General features: G+C 36.0%; 4 protein-coding genes across 4 annotated transcripts; 2 read left to right on the forward strand and 2 right to left on the reverse strand.

Annotated features, from left to right (window-relative positions):
* Positions 1–644: 644 nt before the first annotated feature.
* Positions 645–9,825, reverse strand: LOC110734373 (autophagy-related protein 9-like). Its single transcript, XM_021914507.1, has 10 exons — positions 9,403–9,825; positions 7,851–8,494; positions 7,375–7,695; positions 6,182–6,404; positions 2,876–3,055; positions 2,553–2,759; positions 2,372–2,449; positions 2,218–2,288; positions 2,017–2,127; positions 645–1,918 (listed from the first exon to the last, which is right to left on the reverse strand). Exons 2-10 carry the CDS (start codon positions 8,423–8,425, stop codon positions 961–963), a joined length of 2,724 nt encoding a protein of 907 aa, XP_021770199.1. The 5' UTR covers positions 8,426–8,494; positions 9,403–9,825; the 3' UTR covers positions 645–960.
* Positions 9,826–11,465: 1,640 nt separating this feature from the next.
* On the forward strand, positions 11,466–14,802 carry LOC110734374 (CDT1-like protein a, chloroplastic). Its single transcript, XM_021914509.1, has 7 exons — positions 11,466–11,934; positions 12,731–12,850; positions 12,961–13,195; positions 13,317–13,931; positions 14,015–14,216; positions 14,310–14,400; positions 14,532–14,802. The coding sequence occupies exons 1-7, from the start codon at positions 11,606–11,608 to the stop codon at positions 14,587–14,589; spliced, it is 1,650 nt and encodes a 549-aa protein (XP_021770201.1). The 5' UTR covers positions 11,466–11,605; the 3' UTR covers positions 14,590–14,802.
* A 406-nt stretch (positions 14,803–15,208) lies between these two features.
* LOC110734375 (pentatricopeptide repeat-containing protein At1g33350-like) lies at positions 15,209–17,313 on the forward strand. Its single transcript, XM_021914510.1, has one exon. It carries the CDS (start codon positions 15,479–15,481, stop codon positions 17,105–17,107), a length of 1,629 nt encoding a protein of 542 aa, XP_021770202.1. The 5' UTR covers positions 15,209–15,478; the 3' UTR covers positions 17,108–17,313.
* A 133-nt stretch (positions 17,314–17,446) lies between these two features.
* Positions 17,447–20,202, reverse strand: LOC110734376 (WAT1-related protein At1g43650-like). The gene is made up of 7 exons (XM_021914511.1): positions 19,779–20,202; positions 19,579–19,641; positions 19,314–19,430; positions 18,940–19,168; positions 18,305–18,466; positions 18,027–18,178; positions 17,447–17,944 (listed from the first exon to the last, which is right to left on the reverse strand). The coding sequence occupies exons 1-7, from the start codon at positions 19,982–19,984 to the stop codon at positions 17,770–17,772; spliced, it is 1,104 nt and encodes a 367-aa protein (XP_021770203.1). The 5' UTR covers positions 19,985–20,202; the 3' UTR covers positions 17,447–17,769.
* Positions 20,203–25,630: the final 5,428 nt, after the last annotated feature.

The raw sequence follows: 25,630 nt of genomic DNA on the forward strand, positions 1-25,630 counted from the left end.
TTTGTTCTTTTCTACTTGACTTATTTCTTTTATCACGTTTGTTAATACAAAACTTTAACGATCAATAACTTTAATTCTCCATAAATAAAAATTATAAAAGTTATATATTATGATAGTACTTATTGAGACGAATTCAAAAACATCCCACATGAAAATGTTTTTCTTTACCTATTATTCACAAAAACCGGTCAAATGATAGGTGGTGAATAGTGTAAAAATCAAAGCGGATCAACTAATAAAGAATGGAGGAAGTAGTAAATATTGTAAAAGGTTTTCAATAAAAAAAAAATGGAGCAAGTAATAGAATACGACCACAAAAAGTGGGGCAAGTAATAAAATACAGAGGGAGAATTTGAAATTCGAGATCGGAGATTGGACTAATTAATTTAGGATCAGAACCGATAAAACCTAACTTGACTAGTTTAGACTAATTTTAGGTGGAAAAAAATAAATAAATAAAATTACTGTGTATATTTTTATTTTTATATGAAAAATTAAATAAAGGAAAATTATATGTTTAATGTCATTCTACAGGATGACATGGTATAATTTTATATCATTGGTGTGGTTGCTGACTTGCTACGAGTATAAAAGAAGTGAATAACATCATGAATGACATTGAATATTTGAATGTACAAGGTATGTAGTTGAACCAATATAACCAATTCACCTCTTAATTTATTAATTAGCTAACAGCAATTGCATACTTACAAACAAGACAAGGATTATGAGCAACCTAAAATGCAAGTTTTTCTTTGTACAATTCTAGAAAGAGAGGCAAGGTCAATTCTAAATGCAACTTTTTTTTTTTTAAGCCATGAATTATGTACAACAAAGAATTACGATCTTCTGCTCTCCTTGCACCAAACAAAAAGGAGAAAATAGCCCTAAGATTATGTACCAAAAAGAACCCAAGAAATGAAAATGAAAAAACAACGATTCCGTGTAGGGGATCAAGAATTAGTTCACTTGATATGTATCAGGGGCTAAGTCTCTAGAGTCTATATTTATGGTAGGAGGTTCTGAAGGTTTATAGACATCATCAAAATGGAGCTTAAAATCGCCACCACTGGTACCAAATTCAACAGGATCGGTCGTTCGAGACAACTGGTGGTAGTTGCCCCAATCCAATGGTTGATCGTGCTCATCTACGCTCCTCTCTGAATGGCTTCCGTAGTAATCACTGCCATTGTGACGGTTAAATTCAGGAGGCTCAAGAAAGCTGGCTTGTTGGGGCCCGCCATTGTATCTGAACAGAGGAGGCTCAAGAAAGCTGCCTTGTTCGGGCCCGCCATGGTGCTGAAACTCAGGAGGCTCAAGAAAGCTTGCTTGTTGAGGCTCCGCACTGCTGGGCCCACCACGGTCCCACCAGTGGCTCCTAGCAGACGGCAACATGTTGCTTGAGTCATGATGCCGCAGAACACTTTGGTCTTCCAGAAAGACTGGAGATGACGTGGAAGCTTCTAGATGGCTCTTTGACCGATTCTCAAAGAAATTAGGCCAACTTTCTCCATGACTGGCTTCAATATTTAAGGATGGCTTCCAGATTTCTTTGCTTTGCTCATTATCAATGTCCATAGAAACTGATGGGACATCATTAGTACCAATAACATGACGAGCCCCGGACACATAAAACCAATCAAGAAGATAAGGGTGAGTTTTAGGATCAGTTTCGATAAGCCACAGAGAGCCCAAATGATAACCCGGTGCAGGACTGTTGTAAGGGGATTCTCTTCTGAAGTGGCTGTTTCTGGAGTTATGATCTATCAAACTTGGACTCTGTTGCCATCTTCTGGGTGGTGAATGCCCATATCCAGGATTAGGCCTTCTCAACTTTTCATTCCGGAATGCTCTGAGAGTGGTTAGAAAATGCATCCCTTGAGCATCTGATTGCCAATAGGGATAGCTGGTTTGAAAGCTGTAGACAGAAAAGACAACTTAAATAGGTTAACAACATCAACAACAACAACAACAAAAATAGCATGAAAATGAGTGCAAGTCTAGAGAAGTTCATGCCTCAGAAAAGATTTTTCCATCTTTCCTTGGGAGCTCCTCTGGGTGGGAAGTGAATTGTATGGAGAAGCATAATTGCCGTTGCCATGCTTTTGAAAATCAAAGGCACTAAAGCTGCAAGAAGAATGAGATACACTGGGTAAAAAAACAGGAGGTAGCATTTCACAAAAGGTCAAACGAAACATAAGCTGTTAATACACAAACCTGCAAACATCACCAACTCCATCTATGTATACCGTAAATTCAGAGATGAACTGCAGAATGTCATCCACTTTCTGAAGTAAAGACACAGCATAAGCTTAAAGTCACTCAACCAAGTAAGAAACGAGTGATTTAATTCAAATGGAAAATTAATAACCTTTGGCACAACATATATAAGCAAATAAGGAGTTAGAAATATAGAGGCCATCTCCTCCAGCCACGTCATTGCTGTATACTGCAAAAATACATAATTTATTAAGCATTTGTAATCAATGCTAATTAGTTAGCCAAAGATTAAACAACTTAAACAGCATCAGGTTTCCAGCCTATGAAATTACCTGAAATAAAGTTTCAAACTCCATCCTGACCGTCTCTGTATTTTCTTTACCACGCCATCTCTTTGGCATGTGATGAGTGTGCTGAACCACCAAGGACATTGTGCCCTCGGGGTCAAGAACTAGAAGCTCATCTGTCACAGCATCCCGGCTGATATGCGTAATTGCTCCAAATACAGCAACATACCAAAACAAATTACGGCCAAATATCTTCAAGAATTACAACAAAAAGGCATTATAATAGATTGTTAGCCACTGTATCAACATACATAGGGTCCATTTTCTGTGGTGAATTCAAAAGGTGCAAAAAAAGAAGAAGAAATTACATGGCCCTCCAGCAAAGATTCATCCAGCAAAGCAATAATGATCAGCACCGCAGCAAAGCCTCCAGATATGAATGAGATGAATTTAGCAACAACTGAAATTATGGGAGATGGAAATTGTTTCAAGTAATCTGAAGCATGTATGACACTGCTGTTTATGCGGTGTCTAAAGAAGTGTTCCACCTACAATGCAGGGGGATAAAAAGTCAATGACAACATCAAGGAATAGGGGTACAGAAAATTTTATGGGTACATCATCTTAATATTATGCAGAACATTTCAGGTGTTCGATAAAACATTATTTTACATTTCACTATACTCATTAGTTTCTAAATCACCTCAATGCAGCTAGGGCATTGGAGTAAATCAACTTTCTAATACACCTTTTTCTATACCTAAATAGTTTACATTTGATCTCCAAATATGTTAACACCATAAAATCACAACCCCCAACCCTACCCATTCCTTGAAACAAAATGAAAAATATAGTTAATGGCTAATTCGTACATGATGAACAGAAATAAGTTCAAGAACAGGTTCTCATATCTCAACCGTTCAACTGCTACACAAAGGGTGTTCGTTTTCTACACAGTTAAGTATGGCATCTTGAGATTTCACTACTTAATCACAGATTTCTAAATCATCAGAAGACCTTAAAAACTCCTAAGCGGATGATTTGCAGTCCTTAAGTCATTAAACCGTAAAACCACCAAGCAAGCAACCTCCATGTCACTAGCATAGTTGCATGTAGCAACTGCAAGTTGATATAAGCTCCTAACCAGTAATCCCTTCTAGTGTGATTAACACTGCCTAGTGCCTACAGACATTACAGACAGAAAAGCTCATTAATTCTATTTTCAAACTAAACTCACAAGAGCTCCTACAGGTATATTCTCAATACTCCTATTGCTACCAATGAGCCAGCCATGACAAACAGAATGTAATTTTGGCATATATTAAACGCAACTGAAAAGAAATATGCTGAATGTTACGTCCTCACGCGGCACTACGATAATTGAACTTTTGGAAGTGGCAGGCATGAATATGTCAAACTTTTGTACATTATCACAGGCCTATAGTCTCTTCAGCTTTTTTGAGTCTACTTACATTACCATTTTCCCCTCGTTTTAGAAAGCACATATCACTTCCAATACCCCTCCCATATTCTAACCTTAATAATTGTGTCAACCTAAAAAAAATTGTGAGGCACAAACTCATTCGAATTAAGCCAACTAGGATATATTTAGGTTACCCTAGCACGCAACAATCCTTGCATGAATATTTCTGCAAGCTAGATTCCATTTTGCCATTATAGCCCAACCAACCACCAACACAGTAGGACTGCCACTTCCTGACAAGATAATCTTTAACAGGACCATTATATTGGGCCACAAAGCCATAGATCAAATCTTCCCTGTAGGTACGGAGAGAACATGGAGATAAAATAAGGCTCAGGACACCAAAGGCTCGAAGACTGCTGTTGGAAAAATCTATGTCAACAGATGAAAAGCTATAATTGCATCCCAATGACTATGCTATATCAGAATTCAGTACTGCATTTTCTGCAATTTTGTTCTTGAGTTTTACTTTATAGGATGTACATTGTAGCTATATATAGCCCAATGGCAAATGAATTAGAAGCTAAAGCTAAAAGTGTTATAACATTCAATAATGTTGTACAGGCACATTATTTGTCATAGATCCCAACTTCATGCAAATTTACTATAATATAGGATTGGTAGAGGAATGAGATACAAGAAGAAAGTAGGGGGTTACACTGATTGAGTACAAGATGAGGGGGAATCGCTTAAGGTGGTTTGACCATGTAAAAAGGAGACCAAGTGAGGCTCTAGTAAGGAGGTCCGCAGAGTTGCAAAGTGTTGGGATCGCGAGGAATAGGGGAAGACGTAAGAAAACTTGGAAGAGGGTGATTGAGAGTGATATGAGTGCTTTGGGGACTGAGGAAAATATGGTGTTGGATAGGGCGGTGTGGAGGGGGAAAATTCACGTCAACAACATGTCATGATTATATACATACTTTTGTTTATTTTATCTAATTATTTACTTTTATTATATTACTCAATTTGTGTTTTATGAGCTTTATTGATTTCCCTAGCTAGTGTTTTCTCAAACCTTTATATTAATTACTCCCATGTTTTTACCACTCCTTTAAAATTTTCTTGAATTATATTCTTGGTTCTCTTTTAAAACTCTCTCAACTGATTATCTTGTTACATCCCTTTTTCTATATCAAATGGTTCCTTATGACGATTCATGTTAGCCGACCCCAAATCGTCTTGGGACCAAGGCTTTGTTGTTGTTGTTGTTGTTATTGCTTTATTTATCGCCCTTAGCCTTAGACCCCCCTTCTATTTCAATATTAGTAAAGCAAACAAAGAGAAATGAAGTGAAGGGAAAACAAAAGGAAGAGAAGGGAAAGAAAAGAGATTTTATTTTCCAATGTTTGGTTCTTAAATAGATATGAAGGGAAGAGAAAGGAAATTTGATTTACTAGCTTTTATTTTTCATGCCAAATTCCTAGTGGAAATGAAAGTGAAAATTTGTAAAGGGATTTTCCTCCCCACAAGTATATAAAAAAGTATGCCTAGGAGCTGAGGCGCCATCCATTTAGGGTAGAGCATAGCACAATCCATGTGCTGCACAATCTGCAATTCTGTAACCACATTATTGCTAATAACGCCAACCAGTATAATATCTTAGATCAGTATAGAGTATAGATCCAACAATAATTTGATAGACAATTTGACATATCAAATTGCTGTACAATGGAGTATGTTCAAATATTTATATGTTCCTGAACAGATTCAATAAACAAAAAACTGAAAGGAAATTAAGAAAATACTACATAATAAATTTACTAGTACAATGTAATACAGGTAGTAAACATCAGCTATTAAACATATGGAACTATGAATTGTATGGATGTCTAAATTTTTTTCTGGATTGCTTCAAAAATCAAAATGCTCTCCTTGCTTCTTGGTTAGTACTTTGGAGTTATGTATATTAGTTGTCACATTGATCTATTTGAAAACTCCCCAAAAACTTGCCAAGTTTCTATTATCATGGGTCTATAAATTTGTATATTACATTAACCTATACGGTATGAAAGTCTAGGAAAGTTATAAGAAAAGATGTTCCTTTGTAATCAACCTTTTCCTAAATTAACAATTAACAAAGGGCAGGAGAGTATGTGCAACACTAGTAACACAATCAAACTTAAATACCAAAATGATACAACAAAACCATGCCACAGGAAAAACAAAATAAAACAAAGTGAAAAAAACTTGCCTCGTTAAATTCCCTAAACATCCACTTTGACAAATTTGACCATCTTCGAGATGATGCTGTTGTTGGGTGGTTATAGAATTGTTCAGCGTGCCTCAAGAAGAGATAAACCAGCATGAATATTACTAAAAATGGAGAAAGGAGAAGCATTGCCAGTCCAACTACTACAAGTCTTTTCCTCAAAGCACCAGGATTTGAGACAAACTCCTCCCTGATACAGAATTTTCTGCAGGCATAAAAGAGCGTATCAGCCACTAAATGAACATAACATCAAATTCCAAAGCTTCTCTTGTGCAGAAACATTTATAGAAGGGAAACATATGAAGAGAAATCCCAGAGAAGTTAAATCATGGTCTCGTTACAGATATATAGTTCACAAAAACAAACTGCTTTCTCAAACCAACGAACAAAGATATAATCAACGTAGTCAAAATATTCAGTATAAAAGAAGAGCTCAGCTTATTGTGCATCCATTAACAACTGATCAATATAAATATCAAGGCTTGTTGCCTTACTTGAATAAGGAGATCATGAAAAACTATTAGAAAATAACTAACCAGCAACACTCAGCACATAATACAAGGGTCAAATGAAGGCAGCCATACCTTTCAGGTCTGAATTAACTACAGTTAGTAGAAGCTTGTTTCAATTAAAGATTAATGACAAAGTTAGTCATTTTGTACAGATTTCAGCACATGAAAGAAAGCAATCCCAAAGCAAAGAAGTGAAACATGATTGGATAGGACTTTCATGCATAAGATTGACCTGCGAAGGACTAGTGACCTTCTACCGCAAGCAAAAGCAAAAATTCTCATGAAATGAAGTGAACAAGATGTGGTAGAGGAACGGACATAACAGCCAAGGATTCCACACAACATTCTAAATTTGGAAATAAAAAATAATTAAACAATTCATCAGCTTATACTTTACTCCGTACTTGCAACTTTTCTTGTTTTCACGTTAGCCAATGTATCTTCAACCATTTACTTATCTTTAGTCATGCGTTTGTAAAAATTATAAAACTAAATTTATTGAAGTAGACATTGAGATGAATCTAACAAGACCCATATGACTTTTTTTTTAATAAAGCATAAATCACAAAATGTAATTGAAATTGAGTATGTGAATAATTTACACTATAGAAATGTTGCAAGTAAAAAAGGACGAAGGAAGTACTACAGTCAAGCAATTATTACCTGTCAAACATGCTCTGTAATATGGACCAATTCAAGGTCCACTCAAGTGTTTTTGTCAATATGAGGCGTTGATGGCCCCTATTAGGGCCAGACTTGACAACTGGACCAGCACCAGGGATCCACTTAGATATAGGGAAAGCAAGAATCCCCTTGTTGATCATGCCAATCAAGTAATTTTCCTTCCGCATCAATCGCATTACAATTTCATGAGCTGACAGATCCTTCACAACACATAGCTTCTGTGAATTCTGAACACGAACCACTTTCTCAAGAATAGAAGGCCATGGCATGGTCTTCAACTCATCATCTGTAACATGGAGACTGCAAAGAACGTCATTCTTAAATTAGTGTACTCGCAAATCAAGAGGCAACACCATATCACCATCATACCCCTGCCACAATAGAGAAAGGGCGAGAAAGACCAAAGAGATAATGGGGAATATAGCAAATACAAAGTTGTGCTTATATAAGCTTACCAGTTGTAATAAAAGTGACGTATCCTAAGAGTCTCCTTAAGCTGAGCAAAAAACCTTAGAAAACAGAAGACCCAATATATGGAAAATATACCCAGGTACCCAAGAATAATTGCCTTGGGAAGTGTAAGTGGGGTTAATGGATGCGCATGGAGAGCTTCTATCGCAAGGTCACAGGGCTTAGTTCCAGATTCAACAGCATCGATTCCACATTTAGCATTGCGGAGACCATTCCAGTCAACGAAAAGTAAGAAAAACCCTGAAAAGCATATTGTAAAAGCAAGACTCAAGAGTTCAACTATCCACTTCACAATGATGCACCAAAGCCCTTTTTCACAATAGTAGCTATACAGCCTTTCAAAGAACAGGTCCAAATCAGCAATAGGTTCCACTTTCAGGCTCTCCCCGTTAAGTAGCCCAGAAGGGCTTTCACTTCCAGGACTCGGCACCCTTCCATATTCGGATAGTTCAATCTCAGGAGGAATATCATTGAGTAGGCCAATAGATAGTGAAGGATCACCAGGTTTTTTCCACTTAAATATGCTCAAAGCATTTCTACCCCCTTGCCAATTGGACATTATTTGCAAGCAACAGCAGTAGTTGTATACGGTAAGTCCATTCCCCGCTCAAACAATCAAATGAAGGTCCTGAGATTGATACAACACTAACACACTCAATAAAACTAAACATAAAACAACAACAAAACCCACAATAGCTAAAATTAGATGCACTATGTATCCCCGCTGAGTTGACTACACCATTAATCGAATCTAAGTAACTATAATGTATAAGAGGGCTGAAAACATAGAGTTGGAAAATTTCAGGCAAAGAGAACCACCGCGATTCCCTGACAAGTTCTGTGCTATATGAGCTATGAATCTAAATTATCAGCATTGACAGATAAGCAATGTAGTGACATTATAAGTGTTCGCCGCCAGAACTCCTAGAAGCATCCCATAACGAAATATAACTAATATGAGCTCAATTATCAAGAATCCATGAAATTTTCAAATTTTGTAGTTTTGAAGTCTTCATGCAACCACTAGGGTGAATATAATCAGTGCATTTGCTGAATAACCCATATAAATCCAATATGTTCAAAGTCATCAAAGTTGTAAAAACTTTCATCCTCCATCTCATAAGTCAAAATAAATCAAAACGTGGTATCATAATTCAGTATTTTCATAGCAAAACAAATATTAACACACATTCAAATTAGTACAAATTGGCTTTAAATTCCATAGCACATCCAATTAACGAAGATGAACCAAGTGATTAAAATTAAGGGTTACAAAAATGCAATAAAATTTAACTCAATTAGCAATAACTTGATTAAATTAACAACATTAACTATCATATGATTCCAAGTACAGCTAAAAATTCAGTCAATTCAACACCCAACAAATACTTTTCCCATTAAAGGGTAATCAAACAATACTTCAACTCAGTAATTAACCATAATCTGGAAATCCCAACCCCCAAAATTCAAAATTAAACAAAACCCAACTTCAAATTCCTGTAAAACATAAATAAAAAATTAAAAAAACAAAATTACCTGAAAACCCAGAAATTGTTATGATCAATTGATACACGAACAGCAAAAGAGCAGCAAAAATCACCCGATTAGACCTCGAAAAAGGGGAATTTTTCCGCAAACGGTGAGAAAAAGAGGAGAGAGAAAGAAGGAAAAGAGAGAAGTTTGGATTGCGTGGAAGGAATAAGGAATTTCGGGGGTTTGAGAAGAAGAAATTGAGAAAACAGCAAAAAAAAAAAAAAAAAAAGGTATTTTATTAATTGGAAGAAAAAATTGAGTAATTTCTTATCTTTCTCCTTTAATATTAATATCTTAAATATACTAGTTACAGAGTTCTTTACCCAGAAGAAAGGAAAAACGTTGTTGTATTTTGCCGATTTGGAAGACTTGGATGGGGTTTTACAGAGCTTTTCAAATTCACTGTGTTATTGGAGTTTGAGTTTTTGATTTTACCCCACCAAGTCTTGTTACAATGGATGCGTTTGAGATTTTAAAGTATTTCGAGTTTAAGTCAGAATAGGATTTATAATCTCGTTATCATAGGAATGTTATTTTAAGAATGTCAGGAAATCAAATTGGACTTTGCTAGAATTGTGAATTATTGAGTAATAGTTGAGATAATCTACTGGGCCTAAATTTATTAATCAACTTTAATATTTAGTCGGGTAGTGGTGACTTGGTGGGATGATCAATTTAAAAAAATTCAGTTATAGGCATTTGTAGCCATGAAAGGTTTTTAATTATTTTTAGGGAAAGCTTTGTTGTATGAAATTTTCACTATGTGATTAACATTGAAAATGGTGTAGGCTGATCGCTCGAATTGTATTTCCGAATAAAATTTGAAATTCAGTTTTTACATGTCTTTTGGAATTTCATTTTGTTTCTCTAAGGCAAATATTCAATGCTAATATGAGTTAATTTCATGGAAATATTAAATTTATAGTACAACTTTTTCTATGATTGTTAAAATGCAACTACTTTCATTGATTTCTCTTAGTGAAGATGATTGTCCGATTTATTTAAAAGCATTATTGTGTGATTAAACCAATTATCATGATGGAGTAGCGGCTTAATATTATCATTTTGAGATAAATATATTGTGACTCCTGACTCAAAATCATTGTTGCTTCATACTTGGATTTGCAAGCCAATTTGCCGCTCAATTTTCTTTTTAGATTTTAACCTCTAAATCCTCATTGCCAATCAATCCATGGCAATAACAAATCAAGTAAGCACATTCATAACTTCTATACAAATCCACTCATAAAGCTGCATAGATGCTGTATTTTCCAATTGGACCATACATTTACTAATACAAATATCTTAGGCCAATTGTAGGCCTCACATCATAGCCATGACTATAGCTTTGAATGCTTTTTATAATTACCAAAATCGTCAAAAGATTGTTAAATCAAACCTATCTAAGTGGTCTCAAACTATAACTCTACCACTTGCAAGCTCCGGAGCTCCTTCTGATCGCACCATGTGAGTTTAGAGCATACCATATTACCTTTCAATTGAGAGTTGAGCTAGTATTGTATCACTAATTATTAAGATAGAAAACACATATATGGTTGAATCATACAACTTATAGTATCAATCTATTTTACACAGTATGAGTGATATAATTATATTTGGTAAATTAACAATTGCATCTAAATCTCTCAATTAAGTCAATCAGACCAGGTTTAGACCGGGCCACTTTATCATACAATCACGATATGGTTATAAGAACATTTTTCATTTTAATGGTAAAAAAAATATTGCCTTCTAGGTTAAGTTATTTGGAATTTTGGACTCCTTTTTTCCAAGTTTCAATCAACAAAAATTCAAATATCCAACACAACATTACAATTTGGACCAAACATCCATTAATCCATTATCCATAAGTCCCATCACACAATTTAACTACCCAAAAAGCCCATAAAAATAGATCAACTAACTTTTAAGTCTCACACCTCTTTTCAGTTTTCACATCCAATCATCCAACCCAACAATTTGGGCTAGGGCACACAACATAAGCCCATTAAAAAGCCCACAAAATTCCCCGCGAAAAAAGCTTCATTTGGCGGCAAACCTCCTTCCCGCCATAAAACCCTACTCCCCTCATCTCCCTCTTATACTCCCCAATCTCCCTCCATTTTTTCTCCCACTCATTCTCTCTCCTCTTTCCCTCTCCTCAAATCTCTCAAATTTCTTCAATTTCTTGCTTATTACTCCATCAATGGAGTCCTCTGAACAGCCATTGATGATCCCCTTCAAGTCAAAGAAGCCATTGCTCACTACTCCAAACAAGAAGAGTATCATCAACCCGGAAGCCGTCGGTCCTGCTGTCGCAACCCCGGAACGAGCTAACCCGAAGCCGGTTACTCGGATCCGTAATCAGAAGTTCGCGCTATCGGTTTCCGAGGTTCGAAGAACTGCACTTCAACTGCAAAAATCTAACAATGTTGGGTCGGATCTTAGTAAGGTGGGGCCGGAGAAGGTGGTCGGAAGTGGAATTGGTCAGAAACCTAAGGGATCCCAGAAATCTCCTGCATCTTTGCCACAAAAGTATGGAAAATTTATTGATTGATTTTTTGAGCTATTTTTTAATTGATTTGACTTTTTTTTTTTTTTAAATATCAATTCAATTTTTGTTTGTTTTTTGTGTTTGGTTGAATATGATGTATGTTTTCTGTGGAATGTTTTGATATCGTAGCTATTTTTTTATGTAAATTTGAGATCCTTTGATTCTGGCATTTCGATTTTGCGGAAACTAGGGTTTATAAAATTGTGCATTAATTTGTGTTAATGTAGTATGATATTCGTTGATTTCTGGTTGTTCATTACCCTGAATCGTGGAAATATTGGTGTAGTTGACTTCAATTTATGTGAATCGTTGAGGCTGATTGTTGTCTCGTCAATTCGTGAATGCTGCTATAAATCTGGAAAAAATTAGGGTTTAATCTTATAAAGTAAATTGCATTTTTGAGGTGTTTTTAAATTGCTGGACTAACTGAAAGATAACTATGAAGGTTTAACTTGATGTTGATTAGATATTCATTGTGGCTTGACATCCTGTCTGCTCAATTTGTATGAATCTAAAATTTGCCGATTTCGCAGCAAATTGAAAGCTTAATTAGTGAATTGTAGTTCATTCTTCTGATATTTTTGGAATTAGTGTTTGTTAGTTTGAAATTTGTAAATGTTTATGCTAACCTACATTGTCAGCATTTTATAGTAAATTGAGGTTGATTGAGGTGATTGTATCTTAAGTTATAATGCTAATGAATTGTAGTACAAATAATGAAGATTGTTTGTGTTGATTACTTAGTGCTGTACTGATCCTATACTGATTTAATGACAGGTATGAGATGCTATGCGAGTTTTTCAATTCAATGGTTGGTTCAATTCGGCTACTCCGGTTGAGAAGACAGCAACCAAACTTTACTAAGCTTGCTAAGAGTATCGAGTCATTGACAGACAGGTAATTGCTTTAGAAGTATTTGGCATGAACCTTATTTTTTGCCTGGCCGATTTGTTATACTTAAATTCATGTATCTGAAAATGCATTGGAACTTCTCTTATTTGCTATAGGAGGTTCACACTACATCACTTGGCTCAATTGAAGCACATAATGCCAGAGGTTATTGCGGCGAAGAAAATCCGTGTTCAAGATGATGAAACAAAATGTATGATGGAGGATCTTCTTTTGTCTCTAGAGGTGGTTGCTTTGGAAACTGACAAGAAAGCAAAAGGTGGTAGTGGGTTTTCGCAATTGAAAGATATCTTTCGATCACGAATATTTGACTATTACAAATCCCATCATGAGGTATAAAATTGGGGTTTTTTTTTTTTTTTTTCCTCTAATCTTTTAATTGGAGGCTGCTGGACTGTAAAATTGTGAATTGATACACTTACTGATTTTTTGAATTGGCTTTGTTTCCTATCAGGATGAGGATGATGTTCCTGAGGGAGAATTACCTCAGCTATTCCATCAGCCAAAGCAGGAACCTGAGCAAAACATGATTAAAACCCCTGCGCCATTGGCTGCATCACTAACCGGTCCCTCCTTTATGAGGCGGTTCTCATCTAGGCCTCTAGGTACTCCAGTTCAGGAATCCATGGCAGATAAGCCATCATCCAACTTGTCTGAAACTGGAATCAAGGAAGCCTCATCTGCTGAGGTTAATGATGGGGATTCCAACACTGTAGTTAAAACTGATGCAGCACCTTTTGATGCTGCTTCAACACCTGCCAAACATGCTTCAATATCTATGAAATTTGTTTCAACACCTGCAGAGCTTGCTTCAACTCCTGCAAGGTTGATGGCAGCCACACCTTCAATACGCCCTCAAAAACGCATTCTCATGACCCCAGATCATGATACTAGTGATTTACCCAACAGATCAGCTAAGCGTAGGTCCTTGAACTTTGATGAGAGCAGTGTTGATATTGAGGACCCGTTGATTCAAGCTGATCATGATGAGAGTATTGCTCCCACACAAGGTTCCATTCTTTCCAAGGATGATGTCCTGGAAATACTTCCAGAAGGCCTTTTACAGTCGGTAAGTGGAGTTTCAGCTTTCTGAAATTTGTTTGTGTTGCATATTTGAAGGAGGTTTTAACTGAGAAGAACTCCATTTTGCAGTTGTTAGAGAAAGAAAGGAAGATCTTAGAAGAGAACAACCCAGTCCTCTTACAAGCAAAGAGGCGGCAACAGTTGATGGCGGGTGTACCTAAGCTCTTTGACATGATTCTCCTCTTATTCAAGTCTATCAACCGGTCTGTTGTCACAAAGGAGGAGCTTATTTACAAATTAATTGCTGGCCATTTGGATGTAGTTGATAGAAGTAAGGATTTGCTTCTATTTTGGTCAATTTATAACTGGTCATTCATTTTGCTGCTGTTCTCACTGTAAATGTTTTACTGTTCTGTTTTTGCAGCCGAGGTTGAAGAACAACTTAAGTTGCTACAAGAAGTTGCACCAGAATACATATCTGAGCAGCTGAGCCTCAGTGGCGATACTCTCCTACGGTAAATTTCCTTCAAGGCCTTTTCTATACTGCTGTTTGCCTTTTTGGCATTACAAAAAAGAATATACACCTTATAAGTTATAACTGTCTTACTAGTGTTTGCTGATGTTAATTTTTTTGTGGTCTTTGCAGCCTTAACAAATCTTCATGTCATGAATCCATACGCACCAAGTTGTTCGAAGCAAAATGAGATTAAGGCTTCCATAATCTGACAGCATGAAAAAGTAAATGAGCTTTATTAGGTTTTTGTAAGTTAATCCAGTAGAAAAGCAAATGGATAAACCAATTGAGGCTCCAGCCATGTTGCATTTTGTACATGTGTAGTGTAATAGTGTATGATCTCTTAGCCTGATTTAGTGATTTGTATAGAGATTTTCCAATATATTATGACGGAATCCATTAATTATGTGTCAAGTTCTTCAGTTTCCTGTTAAGTTTGAATGCACCATCTTTTAACAAAAAGTCTTCATTAAACTCACTTTCTGAGAGACACGGTCAGAAAAGACGGCTAAATCAGTAACAATTGAAAAGAAGCCTCCTTCAACTGCCTGCTACCTATAGTACCACCCATGTTATTGGATTAAGCACTAGTCGAAACCATTGCAGTGTCATGCCTTGAACTTGGAAGAGGTCTGCGACAGTAGGGGACTTGATGTGTTATGTACATAACTACGAGTATATGGAAACCTTATTAAAAGGTTAACTCACATATATTTAAAAGAACTAATAATTGAAGGGAAACCTCCTAAAGTCCTATAACCTCTAGAGTGCTTAATACTTTGAACCAAACTATTAAGTAACACTATGATATTGAAGTCACATTGTAGAAGTTTTCACCAGAGTTCTTATCGGTATCTTCATGTTCAATTTTTTTAAGAATCGTAGATGTTTGCAACCGATCACTTTTTTAAGGTGACAATTGTCATCTTAAAAAGAGTTATACTCAGTAATACAAACTACAAAGTGCAATAAAAACAACGCTTTCCCTCTACTTGTCGTATCGAGTCAACTTTTGTTGGAAGTAACTACTATCACCTCGGACACATCCGTTCCCGCTCAACCATTATGCAGGTAAGAATATGGTCACCCTCTCAAACACCTCCAACCTGACTGAAACTGTAGTAGCCATACTCGAAAAGTGCAAAACTCTCAACCATCTCAAACAACTTCAATCCTCTCTCATCACTCTTGGTCAAGCGCAAGCTCAGTTCTTCGTCTTCAGACTCATTCGTTTCTGCACCCTTCATCTTTCCGACCTTCATTACGCTCGTTTGATCTTTGATCATGTCAATTCGCCCAATGTTTACCTCTACAGTGCAATTATCAACGCTTATGCTGCTAAATCCCATCATTTTGCAGTTCTTAGCTTGTATAAGAACATGGTTGATAAGGGTCGTCCTCGACCTAACCATTTTGTTTACCCCAGTGCCCTGAAATCAAGTTCTGAAGTTTTTGATTCTTATGGATTGAAAATGGTGCATACCCAGATTGTAAAAACAGGTTTTGGATCAAACCCTATTGTTCAAACTGCTCTTGTGGATTCTTATACTAGGTTTTGTTCTGATTTTGGGACTGCACGCCAACTGTTTGATGAAATGTCTGAGAGAAATGTTGTTTCTTGGACTGCTATGATATCTGGTTATGCTAGATTGGGGAAGATGGGGAATGCGATTATTCTGTTTGATGAGATGCCTGAAAGGGATGTTCCTTCTTGGAATGCTATAATTGCTGGGTGCACACAGAATGGGTTGTTTCCAGAGGCGATTTCATACCTTAGAAGAATGTTGGCTCCATGTGAGATGCAGCTTAGACCGAATGAAGTTACTTTGGCTTGTGCTCTTTCTGCTTGCGGTCAAACGGGTATGCTTCAGCTTGGGAAGGAAACACATGGCTATATTTGTAGAAAGGGTATTGGTCGTGATTCGTATATCTCGAATGCATTGATTGATATGTATGGAAAATGTGGTTGCTTGAAGGAAGCTAGACTTGTTTTTGACACTACTACTGATAAAAGTATGACATCTTGGAATTCGATGATCAATTGTTATGCACTTCACGGGCAAAGTAGGAGTGCACTTGATGTTTTTGAGGAAATGATTCAAACCGAGAACGATGTGAGGCCTGATGAAATTACTTTTATTGGTCTATTGAATGCTTGTACTCATGGAGGTTTGGTTGAGAGAGGATATTACTATTTTGGCTTAATGACCAAAGTCTATGGTATTGAGCCTCAAATTGAGCACTATGGGTGTGTAGTTGATCTTCTTGGTCGAGCAGGTAGGTTTGAAGAAGTTATGGATATTATCAGTGGCATGAAGGTCAAAGCTGATGAGGTTATCTGGGGTTCCCTGCTCAATGGGTGTAAAATTCATGGCAATTCACATTTAGCGGAGTTTGCAATCAGAAAGTTGATTGAGATTGATCCTAATAATGGTGGCTACATGTCAATGTTAGCAAATTTATATGTGGGATTGGCTAAGTGGGATGAGGTCCGTGGAGTGAGGAAGATGTTGAAGGAGCGGGACGCACAAAAGATCCCTGGCTGCAGCTGGATTGAGGTTGACTGCAGAATCCACCAGTTTCATTCCACTGATAAAACACATCCCAGAGCAGAAGAGATATACAACATACTGGAAAGTCTTTTTGATTTTATTAACCAAGGATTACTAGATCATGTGTGTGATGGAAACATTAATTTGACATATTGACACTGGTGAAAACAATACAGCAACTTTTATAACCTAAATCTTTATCGATAATATACAGAGGTGGAATGTGAATAAGTGAATTTTAGAAAGTACTTATTCCGTAGTCTAATGGTCCAACCTTCCTGATGAATTGTGTTGAAGTGTCAATTTATAATGCAGAATTATCTGCATGCTTTTAATGACATAGAAATATCATAATGTTGTCATAGGTTCCTTCAACATATATTCCTGAATTCCACGCTCCTTTATTTTGTCAAACTCATCTCTCAAAAACTATGTTGTGAAAGGAAGATTAGTCAATTTTTTCTCTTAATCACCTGCAATGTGAACATTCTGATGTACTTTGCTAAATATGGGATGGTCAGACATCTTGGTATCTTGTGTATAAATAATTGCTCTTGTCATGATTATTTCAATACAAAATCCGCTATCATGGTTATTTAAAACTCTCTTTACTTGCCATGATATCTGTTTTTCTAGCGTATATTGTTGTAATGTTGTTTGCATGAGCCGGAGAATTGCCTTTCTCTTTGTCTGCACTCCTGTTGCTGTTTTATGGCTTCTGGAATGAACATTTTGGTACAAATCTTGGTCCATATGCTACTGTCTTTTTCAGTTAGTCGACGAGAATATCAATATCTTTTCCTCCTCGCAGGTTTCATCTAGTGATCCAGTGACTCCTTTTCTGGCACTGTCACTATTTGCATCTTTGGTTCATTCTGCTTGATGGCAGACAGGGATTGTTGCCTCTCAGTTGAGACCCTGACTTCTTGGTCTTTTGCTTTTCCCCATAGCAACAGATATAGACCTATGATGATTGTAACTCCTCCTATGATGCTGAACAACCAGTGATGATTTAGGACATCTAATTTATATTCCTCATAGTAAGTACAAAGAGGATGTTATTAATTACACTTACCTGCCCGTGTATAGTTTTTCACCAACAATGAAATAAGCGAAGATCACCACTAATAGTGTTTGTAGGGGACAAAACATAGTTACAAACACAGGACCTTTTTCTTTCGAAGACCATACGATCATGATGAAGTTTAAAGCAGAGGAAACCACTCCCTGCAATTATCACCAATAATTGAGGTTAGTGTCTTCCAGCTGATGGGAGGAGGAAGGGGGGGGGGGGGGGGGGGAGGGAGTTGTTGAAAAATGTTTTTCACTCTGTTATTACCAGATTCAACTTACCCCAAACAGAATAGTGGCTATGTCTATGAAGGAATGCTTGACCCATGCAGCTGGTTGATGTCGAACTGCCAAGGAAGTGAAAGCAGCAGATTGTAATGCTCCTATAAAGTTTGCCCATGTGGCTAATGACAGTGGTGCTGGATATCTCTTCAAAGTGAATCCCTGCAAGGATCACCATCATATTATCAGTATGTTTTTTGCTTGAAAACTCTTCCATTAAAGTTTTCTTTTCTTAACGTCAAACTACTGCTAGAATAAGTATTTTCCTATTCTGAATGGGTAATTTGTTCAAGCTCAAACTAGTAGTTCCATTTTTTTCGAACCAATCTGGTACTTGTATTTATGGTGTAATATATTAGCTCATGCTAGCACTTATAAAGGAATCATTAGGATGTGAGTTTATTAATAGACTAATAGCCCTAGCATTACTCTCACATGCGTGCATTGTTGCCTTTGTTGGATATATCTTATGCTATTGAAACATTAGTGTCCTAGAGATAATTCTAGACTGAAACCCATTGTATCTTCCTTTTTTCATTTTGTTTTCGAAAGCTTGGACATGTATGCTAGGAACTTCTTCGAACATTTACTTGGTTGCATTGTGCTGTTGAAAATTAGGCTAGGGATTGAGATACCTGCATTGTGAACCATATTGACCAGGATATGCAACTTGCTAGTGAAAGTATTGGACCTTTTATCCAATTCTTGTGGAACTCGCTTTTTGTTAGGTGTATTGGAGGTTCATACAGGCGTCTGATTGCTGGCCCTCTGTATAATGCTATGACCATCACCCCAGCTAATGATACTAAAGTTCCAGTTGCTTTTGCTAATCCTCGGTGTTTTCTCAAGTTAAGAGTCTCCAGCCTGCATATGATTAAGGAAATACCACAAAGGTTAGTTTTTTTTTAACTGCAATTACATGCTTTAATCATTTTGCATTAGAAGGTAAGATCTGTGTTACATTAATCTTTTAAGGGACACAGCTGTTACTATAGAAACTTGATATCACCTGAATATTACTGCTAGTATAAACGTCAATGTAGGAATCGTGTTTACTGTTGCTGACAGAAATGCTGGTGAAGTGTATTGTAGACTTGCAAAGTACATATTAATTGTTAACCCCACTCTGGCATCAGTGGGAAAATAAACAAACTTTCAGATCTCTTTTTTACTAAGATACGGTAAATACAAACTTCAACTTTTACAAAGATGCGGGAGGAATCAGAAACTTTCAACTTTAGGATAGAACATATTAGTAGTGAGTAGTGACATACCCAAGTAGAGAATAGAGAAAGATTTCGACGAACATGTTGAGTGTCATCTTTGGCCTTGTTTTCCTGCACCAAGGGAAAATAGTGACAATGCTCAGAAGTAATAACAAGTGAGGATTCAAATTGTTGTCAGTCAGTTTTTTCCCCTTTATTTTAGTTGGGAGTGGGGTTGGGGGGAGAGGGATTTGTAGACTTCTATGCACCTTTCAAGGAAATAGGCAAATGGAAAGACTGCAATACCACCTACTATGTGGCGGTAGGTGACGTAAACATGAGGATTCATCCCGTGGTTGAAAGCAGCTTCTGTTATAAAATAAAGAAAGGCCGAGGCCATCTGAACTAAAACCATGAATATATGTGGCCTGAGCCTTCTGCAAGTGACCCTCATGTTAATAAAATCAACAACCATGGCTCTGTATTATTGAATGAATGCTCTTCTCCCTCTTAATAAGAATTGCCTATAGGCTATAGCCAATGATGTCTCTAACTTTTATAATGGACGCGTTAAAAGCTGTTCGATTCTCTTGGCATATTGTACGTATCATGTTCTTGACCCATTCATGGCCGTTTGCGCACAAATGAGAGTAAAAGAAATAATATAATTCCTAAAGGAGAAATATTCTGTGCCCTGACCCTGCCCCCTTCTTTGCATACTCAGGATATGTTATTTTATCAATATTCCCATGTTTTCATGTACAGAAATTCTGCAAATATATTTGATTGAAAATTTAAATGGTCGTTATCTTGTCTGATTGAAGTTCTTGAGCATTAGGTGCACTTGCAGGGAAATAAGTGGAATATTCAGTGGGCGGAAGGGAGCAAGTGGTGGAAATGACACAGGAAAAGTAAGAAAATGCTACACTGAAGCTTCGTTTTTTTTATCAGGCTCCAACAGTGCAATCCACTAGAGGTCTTGCTTCTTGATTTTTTGAAATCTATTTTTTTGCTAATTATAGCCCTTAATGAGCATTAAATTTGTTTCCTTTATTTGGAAAGTTTAGAAAAGCCATGCGTTTTGGGTGTTACTGAATGTTTTGTACTTCTACTATTAACATTTTTTTTTTTTTTTTTTTTTTCCTTGAGCTATCTCTAAACGAGTGATCTATCACTCAAGCTCTTTGGTTAAAAATTCCAGGGGGGGGGGGGGGGGTTTCACTCACTTAAGCGAGATTTTGCATAAATCATATGTCATTGCCCAGCGTTTCCACTTTCTTTCAGAGGTACTTTGAATAATCTGAGGTAGTTTAATCAGGTTTACTAGAATTCAGGAAGCACTGTCTATAGCATAAGCTTGTTTCTGTTCTACTAGGAATAGTCAGCACTCTAGGCTATGGCAGCTGCTGATATAAATATTTGCACTGGTTAATCGAGAACCAAGTCTGCTCACAAAGTAAAGTAGGAATGGCTCAGTGCGTTTATGTACACGCAGGAAGCAGCTGGAATATGATTTCAAATTGTATTTATTAAACGTGGTCTAATGAAAGACGATCTACTGAAGTATACGAACCTACTTGATTCTACCTATAGCAATCTCAAGAAAGTAAAGATCACGTCTCTATCTAATAAGCTGAGATCTTCTGAAATTTATCTTTTCTAAACTTAGAACTCTTTGAGTCTTGGTAAAGAATAACATTCATATGCTTTATGCTTACGAGTACTATTTTAGCACATTAAGATGCTTATTCTCCAAACTTCATAGTGGACCATGTTGGTTATTCTTAGTGCCCAACTCTCTTTTCACTTTTGGTGTTCCTGTTTAGACTTCTAGGGACTGTATGAAACCTGTGTACTTGTGACCGTGACATAGATCAAATCTGATGCGAGCACATGCGGTCGCTTAGAACAGTTGCTGGCTGCTGTTCCTTTTTCGTGCTCTCTGAAGCTTACAGATTCCAATTCTCGATCTCACATACAGATATTTGAGGATAATGACTGTTTGGGTCCAATTTAGTCCAATTGGGCTTAGGCATTAAATGATCCAATTAAAAGCCCAAGGTCAAGGTTCATCTCTCCAATTGTGCTAAAGTCAAAGATCAGTCCTCAAGGCAAGCCAATTGGGCTAAGGCCCAACTTCTCCATGTATGCAGAGGTATAAAAGCCATCAATATTACATTTGTACATTCATTCAAGCAAAGCCTCAAGCAATTAATTCTCTTGCATAGTGTTCTCTTTCTACGCACTGTACTGACTTTAGCATCGGAGGGGCCTTCCTCGGCAACACCCCCGAGGCTAGTTTACGTGTGTTTACTGTGCAGGAAACCTTCGGCCCAACATTACTTGGATCGAATCTAGTCTTCTCCACTTCATCGGACCTTTGACAAGGTCCCATTGTTTTCACGCGAAACAATGACTGATGCTGTGTTTATAACAAGTACCCTTATCGGCCTTATGGTTCTTTGATTCTTGCACATGCCTCCTTTACACAGATGGAGGTGTCGAAACCTTGGATCATGAAAGTGTAGTTATGTGTCCAATCTACTTAGGGTGTCCTTTTGGTTCTGGTTCTATTTCTGAATGCTGGAATTTTTTTGTGCAACAGAAGTTGAGGGTGACACTTTGGGGTCCCATAACAAATATGGTGCATTGGTTACCAATCTTACCTTTTCTAGGTATCTAAGTTTAGCTGGCTACCGTTATTTCTCGATGGATGGGTGGTTTAGTTTTGATTATTTGGGACTTATGAAAATTATGAAATTATTATATATATATATATATATATATATATATATATATATATATATATATATATATATATATATATATATATATATATATATATATATATATATATATATATATATATATATATATATATATATATATATATATATATATATATATATATAAATGAGATCATGTGAGAACACATCTCTTATGTGAAAATCCCAACTTATGTGATAATAAATCTAGACCTTTGAATTTTTTAAATCTAAGGGTTGTGATTATTCCCTAAAAAATCAAAACCAAAAGAGTATTTTAAATCAATCCCCTTATTTCTCTCAATCACCTCCAAAATTCGTTCTTTCTCTCTCCTCACCTTCTCTTTCTCTCTCCTCTCACCTATTGTTTAGTATACATCATCAATTTCACGTCATTAATTTCAAAGAAATTAAGCACAACTTCTAATCAACCATGGCGACTTTGTACTATACTCATATCACCATCGTCTTTGCGCCATTAAAAACAAGGAAATTAAGCTCGAATTCAGGTCGATATATAATTGCGTCTTCGAGCTCCAATCGACGACGATTATGTTCGCCATCAACATCGCCATTAACCTCATTGTTATTAACTTTGCAACATCAATAACAAAGAAATCAAGCTCAAAATTCAGACCAATTATGACATTTTCGAGCTCCATTCAATGACGATTATGGTCGCACGTTCCGATGAAATTGAAAGATTTCGGCGATCGAAAATGAGTTTAATGGGTTTGTATTATGTGATGATAGTATGGAGAAACTTTTGAGATTCTAATATAAGTTTGTTCATTTTCATTTATGCATTTTTATTGTATGTGTTTTTGCTCATTTTAATTTAGTTTGCTCATTTAGGATATGAGCATAACAACATGTATTAAATTAACCTTGTGAACTATCTACTTTAAAAATGGGCAGAAAATAAAGTGCATAATATAAACTAGTATACGGTTGGTCTCTTATGGTCCAACAATTGTTTACATTTTCAAATATAGTAAGTAAGTTCAAGGTTTCATATTAGTTTGAATGTTTTAGAATTGTTGCTCATTTGATAAATGAATAGTTGTTCATTTGATAAATGAGCAATCAAAACAAAGAGATATTGTTTGCTCATTTAATAAATGAACAAAGAATTATTGCTCATTTATCAAATGAGCAGATAATTTTTGTTCATTTGATAAATGAACAAATAAATGCTGCTCATTTATCAAATGAGCAGATAATTTTTGTTCATTTGATAAATGAACAAATAAATGCTGCTCATTTGATAAATGAGAAAAAATAACAAAAAAAAAATTAAATTTTTTTTTGCTCATTTGATAAATGAGCAAAGAATTGTTTCTCATTTTGATAAATGAGCAAATAATTGTTTGCTCATTTGATAAATGAACAAAAAATTATTGCTCAAAATGAGCCACACAAAAAACAATATAAATATAAATTACATTTTTGTCATTACTATGTGAGCAATCTCAACAGTTAGATCATGAGATATCCAATGGTTGTGATCTATTCTTATATATATAGGGTTTTCATATTTAATAGGGTTCTCTTATCTTGTTAATCAATGTCACCTTATTTACTTGTTGTATATGATTTATTTACGACTAGTATGTCACACTACGCGGCATGCTATTAATAGAGTCGTATGAGCATGAAATGGCAAGGATAATACACCTTTGACGACTTTTATGCCGTGCTTAAGAACATTAGCTCCAGCATGATAAATGGTCCTCAAGCGACCATGATCAAGTGATCAACCAACTAATAAAGATAAAAATGAGGACACCTCTTATGAAGGTTTACTGGTTAGCATGAGTGGACACAACACAACATGACTAATAAAGTAGCCCCTGGCTGGCCAACTCTACACGAACGTCGTGAGTAACGGCCTTCAACGGCTTCAAGGCTAACAAGCTGTTAAAAGGATCATGCGCTTGATCAGGCTCCAAGCCAACAATCACGGGGAGTTGGGTCAATTGTAAGCCCAATGTTAATGGATGATACACTAAAGGCATAATGGAAAACACTTTTTATGAAGCCCATATGTAAACCTTGGATATTACATCCATTTACATGGCTTCCTTTAATGCATTATAAACATGCCACATCATCCACTTAATTATGAACGGTTTTTAATAACAATAAAAATTTGCTTTTATAAAGTTTGAACTCACGAGCCAAAACCAATACTTTTATTAAAAAATTAGACAAAATTAACCTCAACACCCTAAACAGCATAGATGTACTTAGCACTTCAACTTTAAGTAGCCGACACACTATCAATTATGAATTTGTATATGTGTATGTTTTTAATTACTTCTTCTCATAATTCATATCTTGAAATTCAAATTATATAATATAATATTCAAAGTAACAACCCGCGATTGTCAATATTCAATTGACGGGACCTTCCCTCAGTTTTATATGTATGCTTTATGCTCAATCGTCTCAAGTAATAACTTAGACTTAGTCTAGCAATTAAGGTGGTCTAAATAGCAATTAAAATGTGACTTAAATATACGGAGTAAATCTAGCTTAGGTTTGCATGTGGACTGCACTTTGTACGTACTTAAGGCTTTGCGTATAAACATGGTGGCCACGATATCATAAGCATCTCAATCTTTAGCATAACATCTAGCATTTCAGATAAATGTTCTTTAATTTGCATGTGGAATGGACTTTAACTTACGGCTTCTACCAAACAACTATTATTCGTACGTAATTTCTCTAAAGGTTAAAAAGCTTAACCATGAAACTATTCCATGATATATGTCTTATACTAGAAACAAAATTATTCATGAATTTTAAGCACAATTTTGTTACACATGTAATAATCCCGGGTGTTGCACTACAGAAGAAGCAAAACAATATACACATACGAAAAATTCCGTAATTAAGAATTATAAGCCATATATATTTAAAGAATTTAAAAAGGTACAATAATACACTCTACGAAATACTTGTTAGAGAGAATGTAAGGGCCGCAAAATAAAAGTTTTAACTCTTTGTCATCCTTTGCTTTGCTGTAAAATTTGCTATGGTACGTATAGGCCTTCCTGTTAACGAAGATTTCCAAATTTGTTTCAAAAGAATTACATCTCATTAGGGCAAAATATCATTATTTTCAACCCTTGAAATTGCCCCCATAATGTTAGATATAATTTCATTGAAATCTCCTTTCTTGTTATCTACCTTTGTTGAAATGATAATTTCAAAGCACCTACTACATACAATTGTCATATATTCCGTCTCATTTAATCAACCCTTTTATATATGCCAACATATAAGGGAGTAAATAAGTTACACATAAGCTAAGCTAGTTTAGTGTAATAGTGTTAATCATATGCACTCGC

Source organism: Chenopodium quinoa, unplaced genomic scaffold (assembly GCF_001683475.1).
Source record: "Chenopodium quinoa cultivar QQ74 unplaced genomic scaffold, ASM168347v1, whole genome shotgun sequence".
In the NCBI taxonomy this organism is placed as follows: Eukaryota; Viridiplantae; Streptophyta; class Magnoliopsida; order Caryophyllales; family Amaranthaceae; genus Chenopodium; species Chenopodium quinoa.